Genomic DNA, 22,387 nt, shown 5'->3' with positions numbered 1-22,387 from the left:
CTGCACCCCGTAAAGCCAGGGAGGCTCCCGCAGTGGGGTGCTGAGCCCCTCGGAGCTGCCTGGAGCTGGGCCGGGGCTTTTGGGGTCTTTTCAGTCCTCCCTTCCATAGCTGTGCTCAGCGTGCTGCGTGCCTGCGGAGAAACTCCGCAGAGCCATGGCACACACATCCACCAGCCGCCTCCCAGGCACGCAGGGAGGTTTCCTGCTCCATTTGGGGACACCCTCGACCCCCAGCCCTGCTGCCCCCAGCCCTTGGCTGCCAAGGTGCTGCGCTGCCCTCCTGGCCCCCGACTCCCACCCCCAGGCTGCTCCTGCACCTTTGGGGCCAAAAGTGCCCCACGGCCTCGTCCCCTGACGCACCAGAGCAGCTCCCAACGTGCACGCTCCTGCACACGGGCACAGCGTGTTCCTGGCTCAGGGCTTCTCCTTTCCCTCCTCCTGTCTCTGCTGGGAGCCACACAGTTCCCAGGGGCATTTTTTTCTGGTGGAATCCACTGGGAGCAGAGCTCCCTGCTATTACCTGGGGGCTCCCAGGGCTTTCTGGGACTCCCGGGGCAGCTACAGCTTTGCACACCCCGCAAAAGTCTGAATCTGGGCTGGAAGTGGTGGGACCGGAGCCCTCCTCCTCCGCAGGGGCTCACGTCCAGGTCCCAGCCAAGCCAGAGCCGAAGGGACCAGGCTGACAGCACTTTGGTGGGGCCGGGGGTGACGGGGGGAGGTTTGGGACATTTTCTGGCCCACCCTGCGGGGTGCAGGAGCCCTGCACATCGTGCTCGGTGGTGTGGTGGTGCCTCTCCTGCCCTCCCGTCTGCTTTGGGTTAGGTGAATTTGTTGAGCTTTTGGCACTCTGTGTGTTCACTGGGTGAGGACAGCACCTTGCGCTCAGGTCCCGGAGTTTGGGTTTCCCCCTCTGCCCACTCCCAGACCTGCCCCCTGCTCCCCCCGCCGCTCTCAGGGCTCCGTGGGGGCTCCGTGTCCCCGAGCACCCCATCCCCACACCGTCCCATCCGCTAACCCGCCGCGGGTCCCCCCAAAAACCCCATCAGAAGGGCGGCGTGTCCGCACCCAGCCCCTCCTGCCGGCCGGCGGCACCCCGACGGGACCCCTGCGGCGGAGAGCCCTGGGGTCCCGCAGCCCGGGGGGGACCCGGGGGAGACCGCAGAGTCCCGGACGAGGACGGAGGGGGCCCGGGGCCGCCGTCGGGGCGTTGCGGAGCGCGGCCGGGGCCGCCCCGACGGTGGGCACAGGGCTCGGCACCCCGACGGCCGCCGTGGCTCCGGCCCTCCCGCTGCCGGCCGCGCCGTCGGGGCTCCCCGGGCCCTCTCCGCCGCCCTCCCCGCGGCCGCTCCGCTGCTCCGGGGCCTCCGTCTTTGCCTCTCCGGGCAAAGTCCGTCCCAACGCGGCCGATAAGGGCCGGGCCGAGCCGAGCCGGGCGCGGGGGCCGGGCCGCGACGGGCGGGCGGGCGGGGACGCGGGGTCCGGGCGGCGGCCGCCCCCGCGGCTGCCGGAGGAGAGGCCTCCCGGCGCTGATTTGCATAAGGTATATTGCCTAATGGAGGCCGGCATGGCTTGGTAGAGGGCGGCCGGGGCGGAGCGGAGCTGCGGCGGAGCGGCAGGTGCCGGGGGCAGCCGGGCCGGGCCGGGCCGGACCGGGCCGGGCCGGGCCGGGCCGAAAGCGGGGAGAGCGGCGGGAGCCCCCGGGAGCCCCCCGGGACCATGGTGTCCCAGCTGAGCGCCCTGCAGCGGGAGCTCCTGGGCGCCCTGCTCAGCTCCGGGGCCACCAAGGAGGGGCTGATCCGCGCCCTGGAGGACATGGTGCCCGCCGCCGGTTTCGGCGTCAAGCTGGAGAGCCTGCCGCTGTCCCCCGGCGGGCCCCCCGACGGCAAGGCAGCCTACCCGCCGCTCGCCAACGGGCACGGCAAGGGCAAGCTGTCCGGCGACGAGGGCTCGGAGGACGGCGACGACTTCGACACGCCGCCCATCCTCCGCGAGCTGCAGACGCTCAACACCGAGGAGGCCGTGGAGCAGCGGGCGGAGGTGGAGAGGATGATCAGGTACCGCCGGGGGGGCGGGCGGGGCGGGGGCAGCGCGGGGACAGCGCGGGGACATCGCGGGGACACGGCGGGGACACCCCCGGGGACTCCTCGGGGACACCTCGGGGCCGCCGTCGGGTGGTCGCGGCCGCCCCGAGCGGCGGGGCCGGGGGTGCCGGGCTCCGTCCTGCATCCGCGCCGAGAGATGAAACATAAACTGCAGCACGTGGAGCCCGGGGCGTTATTAATTTATTTCTATAAATCATCAACAGAAAGATACACAAAGGGCCGCGATTAGGGTGAGCGGAGAGGCGGGTTATTCATTGCCCGAGTTGTAAACCAGGCGGGGAGGGGGGAAGGAGGAAACCCCCAAACCCGACCCGGCACGGCCCGGGGATGCGGCTCCGGGCCGAGCCCAACCGAGCCGAGCTAAACCGAGCCGAGCCGTGCCGTGCCTTGCCGTGCCGAGCCGTGCCGAGCCGTCGGGGCGCGGTGGAGCAGCCCCGGGCCCGTGGGGGCGCGGGCAGGGAGCGTGGCGGAGGGGGGCAGCGGGGCTGTGCCGCTCGGGGCTGCCCCCTCTGCGCACCCGGGGCCGGTGGAACCGCGCTGGGAGCCCCGCGGGGCCGTCCCCGGGTCCCTCCCGTCCCCAGGGGTCCCGACGGGCCGCGCTGAGCCTTTCCCCCCGGGGGCTGTGCCGCCGTGTGCCCCTCCGCCAGCCCCCAATGCCCGGGTGTTTCAGGAGGGACCGGGACAGAGCCAGCGCTGTGGTGGGTGCTGGAGGTGCCGTGGGTGCCGTGCTCGGTGCTCGGAGCCTGCCCCAGTGTGGGGCAGCCCCCAGCTTTTTGGGGACGGGGCTGGGTGGTGGCACCCGTGCCAGGGCTCCACTTGGCCCCACAGGGTGCTGAGGGGCACGGCACTGTAGGGCTGTTCAGCTGGGTGCCCACCCACCGGGCACCCACCCGGGCACCCACCCACCCCTCCTGCGTGCCGCTGGGTGCTCTGCCTGTCCCCAATTCCCCTCCGCCTGCCGCTGTGCCCGGCCCTGGGGTGCCCGGGTGGCACCGGGGGCGCAGGGAGGGCTCTGCCCCGCGTCGCTGCTCTCCCACAGGTGTTCCTGTGCAAAGTTTGCCTTTGGTGCAAACAAGAGCAGGCACATGTCCCTGAGGAGCCTTTTGCAAAGAGCTTGTGTTTGCTCTAAGAGAGCCCTTTGTACTTGGAGAGGCAGCCAAGGTAGAGGCGTCGGGAGCCATCGGTTTCAGCCCCACGCTGGGGCGAAACCCTGCTCTGCTGCCACCCCGCAGCCCCAGCCTCCTGGCCCTAGGTTCGGCTCGGTCATGGGCTGTCCCCGTGCCCCTGGGGGTGCTCAGCCCCAGGGCTCGTTTTGGGGACAGCAGCGTGCCCTGGGCTTGGCTGCCCACCTGCACTACGTTCGCTTGGGCGTCCCTACGGCCCGTTCAGGGGGCCCAAATGTCCTCAGCTCTGTGCCGGGGCAGCGTGGCACCGAGGGCAGCACTGAGCCTGGCTCCTCGCAGAGCCTGGAGAGTGGTGCCGGGGGTGCAGAGCCCGGCTCCGGGGCGAGATGCCCCACGGCTCCCTCCCGGCCAGGCTCCAGCGGCCCTGCTGGGTGCACAGGGCAAGAGATCGATCACTGCAGCACCCGAAAAAAATGGGGATGGTGCCGCAGGGGAACCGGGGGGAGTCCCCCAGGTGGGGAGGCCAAAACCCTCTCCGAAACGTGCCCGGGGCAGAGGGGAAGGGGTGGCTGTGGACCCCCCGCCTCTGAGCTCTGCTCCGCGCTGTGTGCACAGGGAGATGCAGATTAGATAGATCACCGATGTAGGGAGCCGGGTTTATAATCCATGTGTATAAATTCTTGGCATATTTCTCCGAGGATGTTGAGTGTATTTACCTGTTTTCAAGGCTGACAAAGAGGGCGAGCGGGTGGGGGGTCCTGGGGAGAGGGACGGGCACGAGGCTGGGTTGGGAAGTGCCTGCCCTGGGTCGGCGTTCGCAGCCGGGCTTCGTCCTGGATAATTCTGGGCAGGAAAAAAAAAAAAAAAAAAGCTTCTCCTTGATGCCAGGGGCAGCACAGGGTGGAGAAGGGCTGCGGAGCGAGGGCTACGAACTGCTTCTCCAGAATTACCAAGCGCTTCTGGGTCGTTGTTTTTCCTGCATGTAAAGTCCTGATGAAGATTGGGCAATTAATGAGGTTTTCATTTTGGTGACAGAACAAAAAAAAAAAAGGGTTTGTGTTGAATCAAAATGTTTTCCTCTCTTCCTTTTTAGGTTAACCGAAAAAAAAAAAAAAAAGGGAAAAGAGGCAAACAAACACTCAAACGTTTCATTTTGGGTCAAGTCCAAACATTTTGTTTAACATGAAACAAAATGTTTGGGTTTGGTTTCAGGTTGTTTAACCCTTTTGCATACGGTCAAATTGATTTGTAAAGAAAAACGTTGCTCAGAAATTAAGAGCTGAAAAATTGCTTTGAAAGTGTAAGTGAGAAACACACCAGAAATACCCGAGGGAAGCCCTCCATGAAGTTGTAAAATGAAAGGAAATTTGTGGACTTTTTTTCTAATGCTCACATAATTATTATTATTATTTTTTTTTTTTCAGCCAAAACGTTGCCAAATTTTATTTCAATTCGGAAGTCACGCCTGTAACCTAAAATCTCTCTCTTTCCCTTTTGGTAGTGCGCTCTGTTGCGCTGGCTCGGGATTTAGCTCTGTAAAAGCGATGCCCTTGGTGCAGCCGTGGGCCAGCCTGCTGTCCTGAAAGGGTGACGAGCTCTGTCCCATTAACTTATTAGTAACCAGTAATTAGTAGGATCAGGTGGGCATGGTGAGCTGCTGGGGAGGGAAGCCCACGTGCAGCCCCTCGGCTCGTGCCCTGCTTCGCTCCCTGCTGGGAGCGGGGCTGAGCGGAGTTCTCCTTGTGCGTGGCCCCAAAAAACACGCTGCCCTGTCTCCATGCTGCTTTGGTGATGTCTCGGTGGGTGATTTAATGCGGGAAGGGGCTGCAGGCTGTGTCGTGCCCACCTGGATAACGTCCATGCTGGGGGAGCCCACCAAGGGCAGCGCCGCTGTGTGCCCCTACAGCTCCGCGGGTCCACAATGCAGCCAGGGCCGTACTGAGGACACCGTGTGTGGGAAGGAGAAGGGTCTCCGGGTCCTCCTCCCGGTGAAAAAGCCCCTGGAGGCACCTGGACAAAAGGTGCCGCAGCCCGAGCCCGCTGCGCTCAGCGGGGCAATGGGCTTTGGGCACGGGAACGTCCTCCAAAAGGGTCCGTGCCCTCCTGCCCCAGGGCTGGGGAGCCGACGAAGTGCCCCTCCACCCAGCGGGCTGCTTGCAGTTGGGTGCTTTTGCTTTGGGTCCAAACAGCTTTGTTTTTGTGCCGCGTTCGGGACAAAAAGTAAGAAATCTCCTCGTTGGGTTTTTTCCCCTTGACAAGTTGAAGGATCCAAAATAACTAATGAATTGGAAAAGCATTTGGACGGTTATTCCAAGTACAGCCTTAGAATATCTCATTATTTGAGTGCACGACTGTGACCAGGTTTAGGTTCCACGCCGATTTTTCAGTTTTAAAGCAGTTCCTTTTAGCCCAGCGTCCTCGAGGGCTGCAGGACAAACCCGGGGGTCCTAAACCCGGGGCTCTTGGTGCAGGTGTGTCGGCCTGTTTGCCTCCCACTGCATTTTGCTTTCATCGGAGCTAAAAGAACGCATGCAGCATTTTTATTTTTGGCCATAATTTGGTTTGTTCCCTAAACTGGTGCCAGCTAGCACAAGGACACCAAAGGAACGCATATTTAGGGAAGAGCCATTTTGCAACTGGATCGTGCCGGAGCCAAATCCAAGTGTTGAAAAATATTCGAGACTGACTTAAAATTACTTGGTTGGGGTTTTCCATCCTGGGGGCCCCCTGGGTTTGCTCTCTTGCTTTGGCTTTCTGCTCCTCAGCCTCAGCCCGGGGGGGGATGGAGGCCAGCGGGTGCCTCCCCCGAAGGACACGGCCGGGGGATTTTGTGCCCTCCTAAAAGAGGATTCAGCCCAGGGCAAGCAGCAAGAACATTTGTCTACCACCAATACCAGTGGGTTTGTGGTGATCATAACAGGCTTCTGTTGAAGAAAAAAAAAAAAAAGGCAAATTTGGGGGAAGCTTAACCCTTCGTTTCCTCCACCCCGCAGCGAGGACCCGTGGCGGGCGGCGAAGATGATCAAGGGCTACATGCAGCAGCACAACATCCCGCAGCGGGAGGTGGTGGACGTCACCGGCCTCAACCAGTCGCACCTCTCGCAGCACCTCAACAAGGGCACCCCCATGAAGACGCAGAAGAGGGCCGCCCTCTACACGTGGTACGTCCGCAAGCAGCGGGAGATCCTGCGGCGTAAGTACCCGGCGGGGACGGGGCTGGGGCGAGCGCCGCGGGGCGGGGGGCTCCCCGGTGCTGGGAGAGGGCAGCCCTGGGCTCCCCCCACCCTCGCCAGGTCCTCCCCGACACGTTTATTATGAGATAAATCCATTTGGGCTGCAGGAAAAGCGGGTGGGAGCCCCCCTCGGTCGCAGTGATGCTGCCCCGAGCCCCTCTGAACATCTCGGTTTCTGCGTATCTGCGTTCCTCAGAGCTGGGAAAGCGACTGATGGTCGCACACCATTCGATCCGTTTCCCACCTCTGCCCCCTTTTTCCTCTCTGCGCTTCTCGAGCATGCTCGTTTTCTGCAACTCCTTGGCAAAAAAGTAAAGAGAGAGGAAAGAAAAAAAATAATAAATGATTTGTACCTGCAGCACGGTCTCGGGCAGTCGGAGTTACTTAAAACAGCCCGTTTTGACCAAGCACCCAGAGCAGGACTCCTTTAATCCCCCAGGGCCCTGTCCAGCATGACGGAGCCCCCCGCCAGCCCTGCTCCTCCAAAAGGATGCAAAATGCAGCAAGAAAAAGCGCAGAAAAGGGTTCAGCACCAAGCGCTGCCGCTTTGAAAGCGCACCTGGAGATGTGAAAGCAAACAGAGCCCGCTCCAGCCTGGGACTCTGTTGTCACAAGGGGAAAAGCCATTACAAAAAGAGGGAGAATTCCCCTGCAAACCTTGAGAATAATAAAAACCTGCCATTAATCTCCCTTTACTGCCACGGTGACAAGTGCCCGGCTGGACGCGGGGAAGGTCACCCCTGGCGCACACCTCGGGGGCGCGGGGCTGAGCCCCCAGCTCCCCGAGCCAGGGGTAGGGCGAGCGTGTGAGGAGGGGGCTCTGTGGTGGCCGAAAGCTCATTTTGGGGGGCTTCGGTGTGCCCTGCCTGGCTCCTGGCTTGCAAAATTCCTCCCGGAACAAGCGCAGGCCGGCAGAGCCCCACCATGAATATGCATGCCCTGCGCATGCCTCCCCATTAAACACCCGTCCGGGTCGGTCGTAACCCCGCTGCCCCTGCCTGCGTGCGTGGCCGGTGCCGGGGTGCCCCAAACCAGCACCAAAAAACACCGGGGCCGAGGGCTGGGGGTGGCAGGAGGGGGTCTGGGGAGCAGGGAGGGGTCCGGGGGCTGCCGCCGCGCGTGACGGTGACTCTGAGCGGCGGCTACAGGCCGGGTGACGTCTGCTCCTTTCTCTTTCAGAGTTCAACCAGACAGTCCAGGGTTGTGGAAATAGGACAGACAAAAGCAGTCAGGATCAGCTGCTGTTTCTCTTTCCAGAGTTCAATCAGCAGAACCAGGGGGCTGGCCAGCTCGACGACGCCTGCTCCGAAACCCCCAGCAAGAAGATGCGCCGCAACCGCTTCAAGTGGGGGCCGGCCTCCCAGCAAATCTTGTACCAAGCCTACGACCGCCAAAAGAACCCCAGCAAGGAGGAGCGAGAGGCGCTGGTGGAGGAGTGCAACAGGTAACGGCCGCCCCGCGCCGCCCGCTGCTCCTCTGCCTCCCTGCAGCCTCTCCTCCAAAAACCACGCGTGGTGCCGGGCTCACGGCTCGCAGACCCACAGCAGCCCCAGTGGCACGGTGTCGCTGGGCCACCAGCACTGTTTTCACCTTGCTTTGGCCCCCCCCGGGGGCAGCGTGCAGACTTGAGAAAGCTCCCTGCTACAGCTGGGGATGCCACGAGGTGGGAGGGTGGTGGGGTGGCTTTTGTGGCATGGATGCAGTCGGGAAGCGCGGGCAGGCACTGAGGGAGGGCTCAAACACCCCCAAATTCACCCTTCCACCCGAGTCCCCCCATGGATCGGGGGGCTCCCCAGCAGCAGCCTTGTTCCAACGTGTCCCCTCGCACACGCAGGGCCGAGTGTCTGCAGCGAGGGGTGTCTCCCTCCAAGGCTCACGGGCTCGGCTCCAACCTGGTGACGGAGGTGCGCGTCTACAACTGGTTCGCCAACCGGCGGAAGGAGGAGGCTTTCCGCCAGAAGCTGGCCATGGACGCCTACAGCTCGGGCCAGCCCCCGCACAGCATGAACCTGCTGCTGTCCCACGGCTCCCCCCACCACAACCAGCCCAGCGCCTCGCCCCCCAGCAAGATGCCAGGTAAGCCCCGGGGTGGTGGCGCTGAGCAGTCGCCGCGCTGGCCCCCGTTTCTCCTGGAGAAAGGGGTGCTGGACCCTTGGGGCCGTGCACAGCCACGGTGGTGATGGCCTCGGAGGGAGGATGGTCCGTGCTGCCCACGTCGGCCAAGGGGCAGCGACGTAGCTGAGCTCTTGGTGCAGTTTCCCAGTTGGCAAACGGGCCACAGACACTTCGGCTGTGGGGTGGGACCCTGCTCAGCACCCGGGTACGGGGACAGCCCGGTCCCTCCGCAGCCTCGCTGGGTGTGGAGAGGAGCGAACGCTGTCCCTGCAGCCCTGTGGCTGGGCGAGCCACGTGGCGAGGGCTGGCTTGCCATCCTGCTGAGGACAGATGGGTGTTTGCTTGGCTGGCTCAATTTGACGGCGTCCCCAAACGGGCTGGGCTGGGCTGGGCTGGACAGGGGCGGGGATGCGGGCGGGGAGGGCTGGGGGAAGGAAAACTGCCCCGGGGGGCACAGGGCTCGCCCTGGGGGCACCCTAATGGCACGAGTGGTCTGCGCCAAGCCCCGCGGCCGGGCTCCCCTCTGCCCCCAGTGTGTGCAGCCGGGGGGATTGAAGCAGGAGATAACGCCGCCGGGAGGGTAATCAGGGAGGGCCCGGCGGCGGCCGCAGCGTGGGGCAAGAGGCATTGTTGGGAGAACAATCCCCATTGTGCCGCTACCTGCAATCTGCACTCCAAAGCCGCCAGCCCCGGCAAACAAGAGCGGGTGGTGAGGGGTCAGCGCGGGGCCGTGGGGCTGGGGGTGATGCACCCCAAACACCCCCGGCACCCCTTTGGGGTGGCACCCACACAGCCCGGCTGGGGAGCCAAAAACCAGCCCCCTCTTGGTGCTGTCCCTGCAAGCCCCCAGCCTCATCCCGGAGCAGAATTAAATGAAGTGGTGTCCGGAGAGTCCCACAGGCATGGGGAGAGGGTGCTGAGAGCTGGGGACGGGACCGTCCCGGGCGCTGTGGGACTCCCAGGCAGGCTCCACGTGTGGGGACGCCCATGGGGCGCAGAGCACCCCACATCCCACGTCCCACCTGCCCCGCTGGCAGCCCCGGCTCCCGGCGCAGCTCTCCCCGCGGTGACCACGGCGTGACCCTGCCCCAGGAATGCCCCGCACAATGGCGGGACCGGGCGGACGTTTGCCCTCCTGTCACCGGCTGATTGCTTACAAGGTGCCCTACAAGCACATTGTCAGCAAAATCAGCTGTTTTCTGTGTCGGCCGCCGGGCTTTACAATACCGCACCAGCATGCAGCCCCGCGTTGTCATGGCGTTGTCCCCCCCGTGCATGCTTAATTGACAATTAAGCCGGGGCTTTGAACGAACCCCGCTGCCTTTGATGTGCCCCCGTCCTGCCAGCGCGCATGCAGGCGCCCCGCGAGAGCCTTTGTTTCCTTCTATTAGGGGACAGCAATTATTGCACCCGCGGGCATTTATCTCGGGGCTGCGGGGCCGTTAAGCCCAAACCTTTATTTTCCCACCTGAGCTTGGGCCAGCAGGAGCCGGCCGCGGCTATAGGGCCGATGACAGCCCATTCGGAGGGGCTTTTGAGCCGGGCAGGAGTGATGGCCACGGAGGGGTCAGGAGGGCTCGGCCGCGGGGATTTGCTGGCGGCCAGCGCTGCTGCGCATCGGCCTCGCCGAGGAGGAGGAGGAGGAGGTGGGCACGGCGAGGGCTGCGCAGGGGTTTTGCGGGCAGCTTTTGGAGCAGGAGGCTGGGATGGATCTCAGCCAGTGCCTGTGTTGGGGTCCATCAGAGCCGGTGGCATTCCGGGCCCTACAAGCTGCGTGGCAGCGGGCTTGCAGCCCCCAAAGCAGCTCCGGGTCCTCCGAGAGGTGCTGACCCCGTCCGTGGCTGCGCGTGCTGGGATTTGAACTGCCCTTGCACCCTGTGTGGCGCTGTCTGGAGCCCTCAGAGCCTCCTTAACAGCTTAATGACAGCGTGGGGACGCTGCCCCGCGTCCTGCCCCTCTGCCGGGGCAGGGAACGGTGGGGCTGGCTGCGAGGGGCAGCTCAGAACAGCTCCAAAAACCGGGCACCGGCATCGCCTGGGGGGTGCCCTGCCAAAAAGGGCAGGGTGACGGCCAGGGGCATGGGGAAAGAGCTGGAAAAGTCGGGCATCCTCCCAGCCTCTTCCTGGGGACTTGGAGCCAGGTCTCAGGCCGGAGTTTTTAACTATTTGGAGGTAAATACTTCAAGCCTATCTCGGAGGCTTCTCAGACTCTGGACTTTTCCCTTCCTATAGGGCATTATCAGTGATCTCGGTTCCCTGTTTGACTTGAAGGTCACTCAGGGCTTTATCTCGCTGCCTCGGTGCCATGCCATAGACTCTGGCTTATGCCATTTTTATCTTCAAGAGCCCCAAAGACAATCAGTGCATTGACGAGATTAGGTGACGTGCTGTCCCCGTCCCCCCCCCATGTTCCCACTGCATACAAAGGGCCCCGGGGTGCCCCGCAAAGCCCCGGCCCCGCAGCATCTCCCCCGCCCGCCCCATCCGTCTGGCAGTGCCCACACAGCAGACATCCTTCACATGCATGCGTATAATAAAAAACGTTATATATATCTGAATATACACGATACAGATTTTAGATATCTCTACAGACCTACGTACAAATATAAAAATAACTCAGCCCCACGCCTTCAGGTTCTCGGTGAACCGCGAGGGCAATTTGGGTGATTTTAATTTTTTTTTTTTTCCTTAAAGAAAAGCCTGTCCATAAAACCCTGGTCCAGAGGTACATCAGTTTATATCTGGATCTTTCAAGTTGCTCTTTGATAGCCGTGGGGTACGTGCTGGTTCTGGCTGTGGACCCGGTGCCAGCCGTTGTAATTCTTTACTGTTGTGCTCATTGTGCAGCTCGGTGGGTACGGTGTGCTGTTAGGAGCTTTTCCCGGTTTTATGGGGGGTAATTAGGGCTTTATGACAGCAGCAAAATGGGAGGGTCCAGTCCCAATAAACAGGTTTATAATGGATATAAACTATGCACCTCTGTAACTGAGCAAGATTAACACTTTAGGGACAATTTGAGTGGCAGCCCCAAAATCGGCGATTTGTGGGGTGTCGGCGAGGCTCTGGGTGAAAACACAGCCGGTGTGAGCTGCTGCCAGGGGTTGTGCCTCGGGATGTGCCTCGGAATGCTCTTTGGGATGCTCCTGGGGATGTGCCTCGGGATGTTCTGGCTCGGGGATGGGCTCTGGCACCCCGCAGAGCCGGGGGTGCCGGCCGCGGGGCTGAAACACAGGGTTAAGGCTACGGGAGCCAGACCCCGCGGTTTGTCTGGAAACATGGGAAAGCAGTAAAACGTTTCACGGGCTGTGCAGCTCGGGGGCCAAACAATAGCCGGGTCCCATAAACAGACTTTTATATTATGGCTGTAGCTCCAGTTGGAGGAAAAAAAAAAAAAAAAAGACTTTAAGGGCGCAGGCTCCGCGGGCAGGCCCATTAACTGTGATTCACGGGCAGGCTCCTCTCCGGGGCGGCTGCGCAGAGCTGGACGGGGAGAGGCTGAGGAGGAATAAATCTTGTGCTGGGGCTGCTTCAAGCACAGGAGAGCGGCGGGACAACAATCGTGCCCGGCTCTGTGCAGCCGCCTGGCCCGCCGTGCCATAAACCCTGAGCTTAGGCGGGACGTGAAGCCCCCCAGCACGGAGCTGTGCGCCCCAGGGGGGGCAGCAAATGGGGCCGGCCTGGTGTTAGGGGACAGATCCTGTGTTCAGAGCCACAGGATGGCCCCACCATCTCCCCATGGCCATGGTTGAGGTGGGACTGGGCAGGAGGTCAGTGGGGAGCAGAGCAAAACGGCACCTCCATCGCCCGGAGCGCTGTTGGAACTGAGCAGCATGAGCCTCCCGATGCCAACCAAAATCTGCTAAAATCCAGCCCGACAGCGAGGGCGTACAACCAGCAGTAATATCCATCCTGCTCTAGGAATGAAAAAATAAAAATAAAAAAAAATAGTTGGTGGCTTCCCAAAGCCTTGCAAGTTAGCTACAGCAGATGGGAAAGCCCTTACCCTGCCCAAGCCTCGGCCGCCAGACTACCCGGACCCCTCGGCGGTGGTTATCGCTTCTCAAACAGCAGTCTCGTCCTTAGGCTTGCAGGGAAAAGCTAGAAAATCAGCTTTTAACATCGCCTACTTTTTAAAGACAGCTTTGTAATTCTGTGAGTCTTGGCTGAAGTGGGTACGGCGTGATTTGGGGTGTCAAATTTTGTCCTTACTGAAAGCTTCGCAGAAGCCAAAAGGGGGGAAGATCGCCCTGGCACTTAGCAGACCTCGGCATCCCTCCCTCGTGGTGTCACTGCTTGAAACCTTACAGACCCTCACCCTCAGGGGCGAGGTCTCACCCGGTCCTGCATTTCTCAAACACGCCTCGGGTTTCTTCCGTAGCCAATTCAATCACTATTTCATCGGCGCAGAAACTATAATTTAATCTCCAGCCGGAGCCGCCTGCGCTCCTCGTCTATCTTTAAGACCATTGTGAGAAGAAAGGGCTTTATTTTATCTCCCCTCCCATTGTTTGAGCAGCGCTGCAGGATCTCAGACCGGCAGCGGCTGAAGCACACTTTGCACGAGGCCGGGGCCGCGGGGAAGAATGTGGTGACAGTGCCCCGGTTGAGTAATGTTTACCCTGCTCATGGCTGGGACGTCCACTCGTACCGGCAAATATCCACCTGCCAGAGGACATTCTTGTATTATCAGGGATAAAGGGGTTTGCTGGGAAATGATCAGGAACCAGACATCGCGGGGAGATTCCTATCTGCGGGACATGTTTAACCAGCTGACGTTGAAAATTTGGAGGCAATTAAAGGGTGACTTTTCCGTGCTTTTGGTGATGGCAGCAGGTAGCCTGCGGTGCTCTATCTGCTGCTTTTGGGGCCTCGCGCACAAAGCGGCCAGACTCAAGTTATTGGTTATTTCAGATGTTTCTTCTTCCTTAACTCAAAGGTTTTTAGAGCAGCCCTTGGAGCATCCCTGCAGACCTGCAACCTGCCAGCCTGCATGGAGCTGCCTCTGAAGCTCCAGGTCCTCGGGGCTTTGGCCACCGTGCCAGCAGGGCTCCTGGCACCTGGCAGAAAGAGCCCCAAGACCCCAGGACAAAGACCCTCGACTTGTCGACTTTGTCGACTTTGGAGCTGTCGGTTTGGGGACAGGTCCTCAAGGTGCCCACGCAGTGGCTGGGGTCACCATTCATGCCTGGCTCTGGCTGGGGCAGATGATGCTCACAGAGGTTGCTGCTGGTGATTTTCAGTCCCAGGAGAGATTTGGGCCCTCGCTTCGATCTCCGGGGAGTTCAGTGAACCCGGCTGCGAGCCCGGTGCTGGGCTCCTCGTAATGAATGGCTTCTCACCAGAGTTGTCAGGGCACCCGTGTAAAAGACGCTTTTGTTTCCCGCGGGTTTTCCTCAGTTAATTATTTGTGATCTGTAGATGCCTTTCCATGACACACGGCTGATCATATGGTTATCAGTGCAGGGCTTTTTAGCCAAATTAAATAGATTTATATTGAAGACCTGCGCTCAAGCCAGATTTCACTCCTTGGCGGTGTCAGGCTGCGCTCTGGTTTGGAGGTTTGCATTTCTGGTCCCTCTGTCCTCCTGCGGCTCTGTTAATCATGCACTTGTCAAGAGCAAGTCGAGAGGGAAATGGGATGCAGGAGAGGCTGAGAAAAAAGTGAGGGCAATCGTCGTTCGGACACGGCGGAGGTTGCACATGGGTGTGCACCGTGCACGAGGGGCGTGGATGGGTGCAGAAGGGTGCCTGTTGTGGGCTGGATGGGTCAGATGGGGGCAGCCCCTTGCTGCCCCGTGGGCATCAGGGATGGCTGGGTTCCTCGGGGAGCTGCAGCACTCTCTGGGCGCTTGGTATCCCTCAGCTTCATTTTCCCTGGGCAATCTCAGGAGATGGGGCTGGGGACAGGCTGAAAAGCAGCACAGGAGGAGGGGGCACCTCGCCTGCTGCCCCCCTCCTGCTCATCACTCAGGGGGTTCACACATCTGTGTGCTGCATCCTTGCACTGCACACCCTGGGAGGGCTGGGGGGCTGCACGGGCGGGGGGTGCCCTCACCGGGGTGCCCGCGGGTGATGCCAATGCCTGGTGCTGTTTTGCAGGGGTCCGGTACAGCCAGGCGGCCGGCGGCGAGGCGGCGTCCTCGGGGGCCATCAGCCACCACGGCAGCGGTGCCATGGTCACCACCAGCCAGGCGGTCCTGCAGCAGGTCTCCCCGGCCGGCTTGGACCCAGGCCACGGTTTGCTCTCTCCCGACGGTAAAATGGTGAGTACACCTGGCCGATTGTGGCGGCGGCGCTGATAAGATAAGAGGGCCCAGCGGGCAAAGCAAACACGCTTTCCCCGGGTTTCACACGCGGCCCGCGCCAAACAATGGGGCATTGTGGGGCCGGGGCCGTGGCGCGGGCGCGTGCCCGTCCCCAGCGCCCGCCTCGAGCGCGGAGCGCGGCTCCGTGGCCCCGCATGTTCCCCAAACACAGCCCATAAACCTGACAGAGCCCGCTCCGCTCCCATCGATCGCATGCCTCGCTGACTGGCTGCGCTCTGGGTGGATCACTGTTTGCTTTCCCCTGCCGATGACACGGGCGTTGATAAAATGCTCATTCATTACTTTTCCTTAAGCCCTCCCGGGTTCGGAGCTTTGTTGGGAAGCTCTTTCCTGCCCGGCCGTGCCAGGACGGTGCCAGCCCCCGGTGCTGAGCGTGGCCGTGTGCTGGTGCTGGGCCATGCGGGCAGGGACAGGACGGGACGGGACAAGATGGGATGTGATGGGATGGGATGGGACGGGACGGGATGGGACAGGAGCACGGCGCTCCCTCGCAGCGGGCTGGTGCAGCTTTGTGCTGCCTGGCTGCCCCGCGGCTCTTCCGGGAGGAGGTTTTCCTGCTGAAAGTGAAAGTCACGCATGGCCCTTGGCAGCGGGGCCAGCCCTGCTCTGCCCCGGTTTTCACTTCCATTTTCGCAGGACTGTCCCTCCTGGGCCATCGGCTGTGCGTCCCCACAAGCCTGCTGGCTGTGCGCTCCCTCCTGCAGCCTGGGCTCCTTCTTCTTGCAGCTCCCTGCTCTGTCTTTCCCTCTGCTCGCCCCCACAAGGGGCTCCTGGCAGTTCCCTGCTCTGCCTTTCTCCCCTCTCTCCCGCACCAGGGGCTCCTTGCAGCCCCACGGCTCGGGTGCAGCTCTGGGGACGCCCTTCTCTAGGCAGAGGAAGCGCTGCAGAGCGATCCCAAGCCCCGCAGCACACTCCCTTGCCATGCGCCCTGAGCACACCCATGCCTCCCTCGGGGTGTGTTGAGCCTCGTAACCCTGAGCCTTGAAGTCATAAAATGAGTCACGACTGAAGGCAGCAGCAGGCACCGACAGTGCAGGGTGGGGGGCGAGAGGACAAAGCCGTGTGAGGAGCGCGGTGGCGCAGAGCTCTCGGCACACCCCAGCCAGCTCCTTCTGCTGGAGCCCCTTTTTTTTGGGGTGGACAGGAGCCCCCCGGGGAGGGGAGCTTCCCTCACGTGGCAGAAGGCTGCTCGGAAGTGCAGCGGGTTCCAGGGGGGGAAGCAGCCTGCTAAAGGCACAGGCGGGCAGAGCCCTGCTGAATTATCCCCGCTGCACAGCGCTGTCTGGGGCTGCTCTGGTTCCCCAGCAGCTCTGCCAGCTTATCTCTGATCTTTAAGCAAGGCTAGCTAGTGCTTGCAAGTTATTTAATAAAAATATGCTGTAGGCTGTGGTTTCTAGTAAGTAAACATGTGCCTTTAATACCCCGCATGAAACCAAAAGCTGCCAAGGAAATTGCTGCATCTGAAGGCAGTCGTGTTTTAGGGAGGAGTGCTACGGAGGGTGCAGACAGCTGTGGTGTTTCCCTCCTTCATGCTTTTGTGTTGCTCCTGTAGCCCCAGAGAGCCCCCTGCAATGGTGCAGTGCTTGGCGGGTCTTTTCCAGTCCTGCCCTCTCCAGGTGACCTCTTTTGGGAGCAGCTCTTTTGCCCAAAATCCCCCTGAAACGTGCCCAGGCTGCAGGTGAGCGGCTCGTGCACTGCGGCGTGGTGTGACCTGGCCTTGAAGAAACTCTGAAAGTGGAAAGTACTGGATAAGGAAGCATGAGTCACCCTCGTGCTCTGGAATTTATTGATGTTTCAATCGCAATGAGGCTATCTCAAATTCAATGGGCAAAATAAACAAGGCGCTGGGACCGGTGTCGAGGAGTGTCACACGGAGAGCCCAAAGGATGGCTCCGAGACCTGGATCGAAGCTGCTCGGTGCAAGAGGTTCCATCAGAGGGGTTAGGAGAGCTCAGTAAAGCAGCGACTCAATAATTCAGCAATACTTAAGCACTGCTGTGCCCCCGTTTACACCAGGGACTGACACAGCCCTCCCAGCACACTCCAAGGATCTCTGAGTGTGTCTGACCATCACACACCAACCCCAAACCCAGGGAGCCGGCTCTGGCCACCTCACCAGCACTGCCCATCTGCACACTGTGGCTGCAGACCCTAAACCAGGATTTTTTTCCATCAAAGTGATGACTAAGAAGATCACCCAGGTCCTTTTTTGTCTTTTCTTGTAAGATTCCCAGGTTTATATTTCCCACTTCCCTCTACAACCGTGACGGCTGGAAGTTAATGAGTGCTGAGAGTCCTCAGTTGTCCCCAGCTGCAGGAACTTGGACCTGGCCAGCACAATGGCAAACGCCTGGGACGCGTCCTGTGCCCGGCGCTGTGCTCTGCTGGAGCGCTGGCAGCCGCTTCCAGGGGAGCTTTGCACTGCTGCTGCTTTGCTATTTATTAACGCGGTGTTCAGGAGTCCCAGCCAGGGTCTGCAGCCCCGGGGCGCCTCACTGAAAGGTGCCCAGTGTTGCCACAGCCTGCTTAGCTCTTAGGGGCTTTTTCCAACCCCACCCCATCCCTGTTTTTGGGGTTGCCGTGTCCGGGTGGCATCGGGGAGCCGGGAGCAGCCCTCGCCGTGTGCCTGATGACTCTTTCTGTGTTGCTCCTTGGCAGATCTCCGTGTCGGGCGGCGGGCTGCCCCCGGTGAGCACCCTGACCAACATCCACAGCCTGTCCCACCACAACGCGCAGCAGTCCCAGAACCTCATCATGACGCCGCTCTCGGGAGTCATGGCCATCGCACAGAGTAAGCACACCCCCGGGACACCTCCGCACCCCCTCCCGCGGCACGCTGGGGACCCCGGCGCTCACCGTCCCCGCTCTGTCCCTTCCTCCAGGTCTGAACACCTCGCAGGCGCAGAGCGTCCCGGTCATCAACAGTGTGGCCGGCAGCTTGGCGGCCCTGCAGCCCGTCCAGTTCTCCCAGCAGCTGCACAGCCCGCACCAGCAGCCGCTCATGCAGCAGTCGCCCAGCCACATGGCCCAGCAGCCCTTCATGGCCACCGTCACCCAGCTGCCCAACTCGCACAGTAAGGGGCCGGCCGGGCGGCTGCCCTGGGGAGCACCTGGAAGATTAAATTGATGGGAAACGGGTTTCTGCCTCCTCTTGCGTGCCCCTGCCCCTGATTGTGTGCTGCTCGCTCCCCTGGGTGCCAGCCGGGGTGGGGTGGATGCGCCCGGCTCCGTCCCCTTCTGCCCCCGTGCCACCCGCTGTGCTGCATCACCCGCACTGCTCCCGGGCTGGCCGTGCTCCCTGCCAGCACTTTGTGCAAAGATTATTTTTCCTTCTGGATTCACGCAGCTACGAATTGCTTATTGCTCCGGTCTTGCTGGAGGAGGTGGTCAGCAGAAGCCAAACCTTCCCCTTCTGGCTCCCCTGTTGTCCCGGCACTGCTCCAGCACCTGGCTGTGCTGAGCTCGGCCTTTTCACCCATCCTTTAGTCCACGGTGTTTTCCCTGGGTGAGCTGGTACCTGAGAAAGTAGCCATTTAGAGGCGCACAGCAGCTTCCTCCTACTCGTTTTATCGTGTCCCTGTCCGCACAGCATCCATCCCCACGCACCCCTCTGTGCAGTGCAGGGTTTGCCTGCTTTGCTCCTCTTCCAAGGCTCTGGGTGGCTTTTCCGTGACGGCCGCTTGTCCCCCTTCTCTCCGCAGTGTATGCACACAAGCAGGAGCCTCCCCAGTATTCCCACACCTCCCGCTTCCCCTCGGCGATGGTGGTGACGGACACCAGCAGCATCAGCACGCTCACCAACATGTCTTCCAGTAAGCAGGTAATGGCCAGGGCTGGGATAATTCGGGGTGTTTGCTCCTCGGGTCCCACCTGCGCTGCGTGTCCCGGCTGAGGACGAGCCCTGCGGTGCCAAACACCTTCAGTGGGCTGCAAAAAAACCCTATTGCAGATGGCAAGCGTGATGGGGACATGTGTGATAAGTGGCCGTGATGGAGAGTGAGCACTTGGCTGAGGCCATGCTCAGCTACACGGGGCTGGGGCATCCTCCGGGGGTTTGGCTCCAGCCCTTCGTGGCCGGGGTGAGCTGGGATCGGTTGGAGCTGGGTGCGTGGCGGCCCCAGCCCCAAACTTTATCTGCCCCGTGCCGGCACAGGACTTATCCCAGCTCAAATCAGGTGCGCGAGGCCTTCCTCAGACAATGGCCCCTTTCTACCAGCCGGCTCTGGGGACTGTGGGAAATATGCGGCCCTTATTGATTGCTAGATAAATAAGAGAGAGCCTTGAACTTGTATGCAGATAAACTTTCTTACCCAGTTTTGACAGTGGAGAGGAAAAAAATGCCTGCAATGAGCGCAGAGTAAATACAGCGTGGGATTGCTGCGGGACCTCCCTGCGGATGCTCGGCACCGCTCGGGGGGCAAAGGAAGGGGCTGGGGGCACCGCGGGGGCTTGGGGTGCCCGGGGTGTCCTACAGGGGAAGGCAGAAGTGTGATGGCACCGGGTGCTCCGGCGGGGCTCGCTGCAGGCTCCTGCTCTCCGTGGGGCGAGCGCTGCCCTGCGCGTGGCGGCGTGGGGGCGGCGAGGCGCGGCCGGGCTCCTCGGGAGCTCCATTTCCTCCGCGCGGCCTTATCGGCCCATCTGGTGTGCGCTCAGCCCGAACTCCCCCTGATTAATCGTGCTCTCCTGCCACGGGCTGGCTTTGATGCCGGCTTGCCGAAACGAGCCCGCCGCACACAGGAAATGTCCCTCGCATGGGAATAGCGCCTGGGCAGCCCCGCCGCCGGGCTGCGGTCAGCCTACCTTGACGTGGCGCTGCCCGGGGCTCGCTCGTTTTCCTCCCTCCATCCTGCCCTCACGATTTAATTAAAGCAGGAGAAGGGCTCTCCGTGCAGGAGCGGGGAGATGGGGCCGGGACGGGTGTGAAACGCCACCAGCGATGGCCGGCGTGGCACCCAGCCCTGGCAGGGTTTGGGTTTTGGTGGTGGCCGTTTGCGCTGCTCCTCCCCGAGCTGTCCCCTCCGTGCAAGAGGGGCGCGCAGCTCTCGGTTCCTCTGACAACGCTCGAGGCCGAGCCACCATTTTTATTACGTGAGCAAACACCTGATAGCCGCAGCCCGTCCCTAATGACATGTCACGGGAGGCTCCTGGCGTCTCCTTATCTCCGCGTTACGATGTTTGCTGTTCGCTCCAGCCCACAAGGTCACCCGCGGCTGCCGGCCCCCACCCCACCGGTGACCGGGGGACCCCAGGAACGGGGCAGGGGCCATTAGAACAATCGCTGAAACAGGCCCCTTTTTTTTTCCTCTTAGAGTATTATTTTGGGGGTGGCAATATCTGGCTCAATGTGCTTTCAATCTGCTTTACCTTTGGGGGTGCTGCAGGGCTTGCTTGGGGTTTGTGCCACCAAGCTGGGGGGGCCTGGAGGAGGTCCCCCCGCGGAGCCCCTGCCCTCGCCCTCCCGTCACCGCGCTGCTCTCTCCCTCCCCAGTGTCCCCTGCAAGCCTGGTGATGCTCCACACCTCGCTGCCTTTGCACATAGCAACGGGAACTTTATTTTCCACAACATCCCGCGGGCGACCCGCGCGCCGAGCCGCAGAGAAGCCCAGCGCCGCAGCGAGGAGCCCACTGCCCCGACACGGAGCCGGAGGCTCAGCACCCCGCCAGGACCGGCCCGAGCCCCAGCCGTGGGCACTTGCCCAGGGACCGCGCCTCTCCTCCCCTCCGCGCAGTATTTCCGAGATGTGTCTTGAGGATTTTTTTTTTATTTTTTATCATTTTTTTTTATTTTATTTTTTTTTTCTGAAGTATTTGCCTTCCAAGAGGCCGTTGGCTCTCCCGAGGAAATAGGAAGGAGCTGCCCTGAGAGGTGGCAGCAGGGGAGGACGGATCGTATTTAAGTTACACTCCTCTGCCCGACGGACTGAGAGGGACTTTGGGTCTGTTACTTGGCGCTCGGAAGGAGGAATCGTGTGAGCTGTTGAACTGAGCCAGTTAAACTGTAAATATAGGTACAGTCTGCTCCATCCTCACCTGTCCCCACTCCTATACATAAAGATTTATATAAAAGAAGTAAATTTTGTCCAATGGATGTAAACTACTGTAATTAAGTGCAATTCCCCCATCTGTATATATTGGTCCTGAACCTCTTCTCTCCCTTTTTTTTTTTGGTAAAGGTCAGAGCTGAGTATGCTGTTGGTTTTGTATTTCCCTTCTTCCTTTCAATGAGCCAGCCCACAAGGAAAGCCCTGTGCCTGTGTGAGGACACCGGTCCAGCAGCACCAGTCCACACGTGTGTGTCCCCCCCGGCACGGTGCTGGTGCTGAGCAGAGCCCCAGCAGCTGGCTGCTGATGGCAACCCCAAAAGCTCGGGGGCTGCCTGATTTGGGGGGCACAAAGCTGGGCTGCTGTGGGGTGGGGAAGCACTCAGCAGCCCCAGCCACACAACCACACTGCCGGGAAGCTCAGAGCACCGGCGGCTGCCAGGGGAGCCCGTGGCTCTTGTGCTGTGCGAGGGGATGTGGCGGCAGGAGGTGCTGGTGGGATCGTCCTCAGATGGGGTTTGGAGACCGTCTGCCTCTCCTCCTCTCCATGGGATGCTGCTGGGATGGGTGCCCGGTCACTGCCTCGTCTCCTGCCCAGAAAGCAGCCAGTGTAGGTGCCTTATTTTCCGCTGCTGCTGACGAGCCTGGCTGGCTCCTCCCTCAGCAGTAACCACGGTGCTCTCGCTGTGGCAGCGTCGCCTCCGAGAGGTGCTGAAGAAGCAGGCTGGAAGAGCCCTGAGTTCCCACAGACCCAAATTGCTCCCTGCTCACTCTGGATTGAGGGCACGGGATGTTTCCTGCACCCTGGCAGCCTCAGACCACCAGTCCCAGGGCTGCCTCCCCCTGCCTGCGGTGGCTCCCAGAGCTTCGAAGGAAGATCTCCAGCTTGTGGCTCAGCCCAGCTCCACGGCGAGGACACGTCCCAGCTCTGCACCCACTGGTGTGGTTTAGGTGCCCAACTTTCCAGATCTGTGGGAGCCTCACACGGCATCGTCTCACTTCCCACGGGACAGAAGCACCTCCGTGCACACATCCCTTCGGAAATGGATCTCATGCTTCCCAGTTGTTCATTTTTTTTCTTATCTTTGCCACATGTGCCAACCGCTGAGGGTGCTTTAGAGAGGTGAAGAGCAGAGGAGGTGCCTGTGGACGGCTGATGACTGCTCAGAAAAACACTGGATGCTTTCTTTGGGGCAAGAAAGACTTTTACTGTGTGTCTGTACAGTGTCTGGCACGGTGGGACCCTTTGCTGGGACTGACGGGAGCTGCCCTACGGTGAATAAGTCACCACGAATTGGAGACCAATATTCAGAATGACGTCTAATTTAATGTATACCATAATTAAACACCATTTCTTCCTACTCGGTGCTGTGTGATCTGTGAATCCTGTCGCAGTGGGAGGTGCTGCTGGGGTGGACGGGGGGGCAGTGGGGACCTGGGGCTCCTG

The 22,387-nt window shown here is 61.1% G+C and overlaps 1 protein-coding gene across 4 annotated transcripts; it reads left to right on the top strand.

Annotated features, from left to right (window-relative positions):
- The first annotated feature begins 1,525 nt into the window (after nt 1–1,525).
- On the top strand, nt 1,526–22,295 carry HNF1B (HNF1 homeobox B). Of its 4 annotated transcripts, none has more exons than XM_082776330.1 (9): nt 1,526–2,054; nt 6,220–6,419; nt 7,639–7,903; nt 8,294–8,535; nt 14,673–14,836; nt 17,558–17,690; nt 17,782–17,973; nt 18,601–18,719; nt 20,705–22,295. In XM_082776330.1, the coding sequence occupies exons 1-9, from the start codon at nt 1,717–1,719 to the stop codon at nt 20,744–20,746; spliced, it is 1,695 nt and encodes a 564-aa protein (XP_082632456.1). In that variant the 5' UTR covers nt 1,526–1,716; the 3' UTR covers nt 20,747–22,295. The 4 variants fall into 4 exon arrangements, with proteins under 4 accessions (XP_082632456.1, XP_082632458.1, XP_082632457.1 ...); XM_082776332.1 differs by having other exon boundaries at nt 1,531–2,054; nt 7,717–7,903; XM_082776331.1 differs by lacking the exon at nt 20,705–22,295 and adding an exon at nt 20,388–20,692 and having other exon boundaries at nt 1,531–2,054.
- The last annotated feature ends 92 nt before the right edge of the window (nt 22,296–22,387 follow it).

Source organism: Aythya marila (assembly GCF_965140915.1).
Source record: "Aythya marila genome assembly, chromosome: 20".
NCBI classification, from domain to species: Eukaryota; Metazoa; Chordata; class Aves; order Anseriformes; family Anatidae; genus Aythya; species Aythya marila.
Note: the sequence above shows the minus strand (reverse complement) of the source record. Positions and strands in the feature narration are given on the sequence as shown.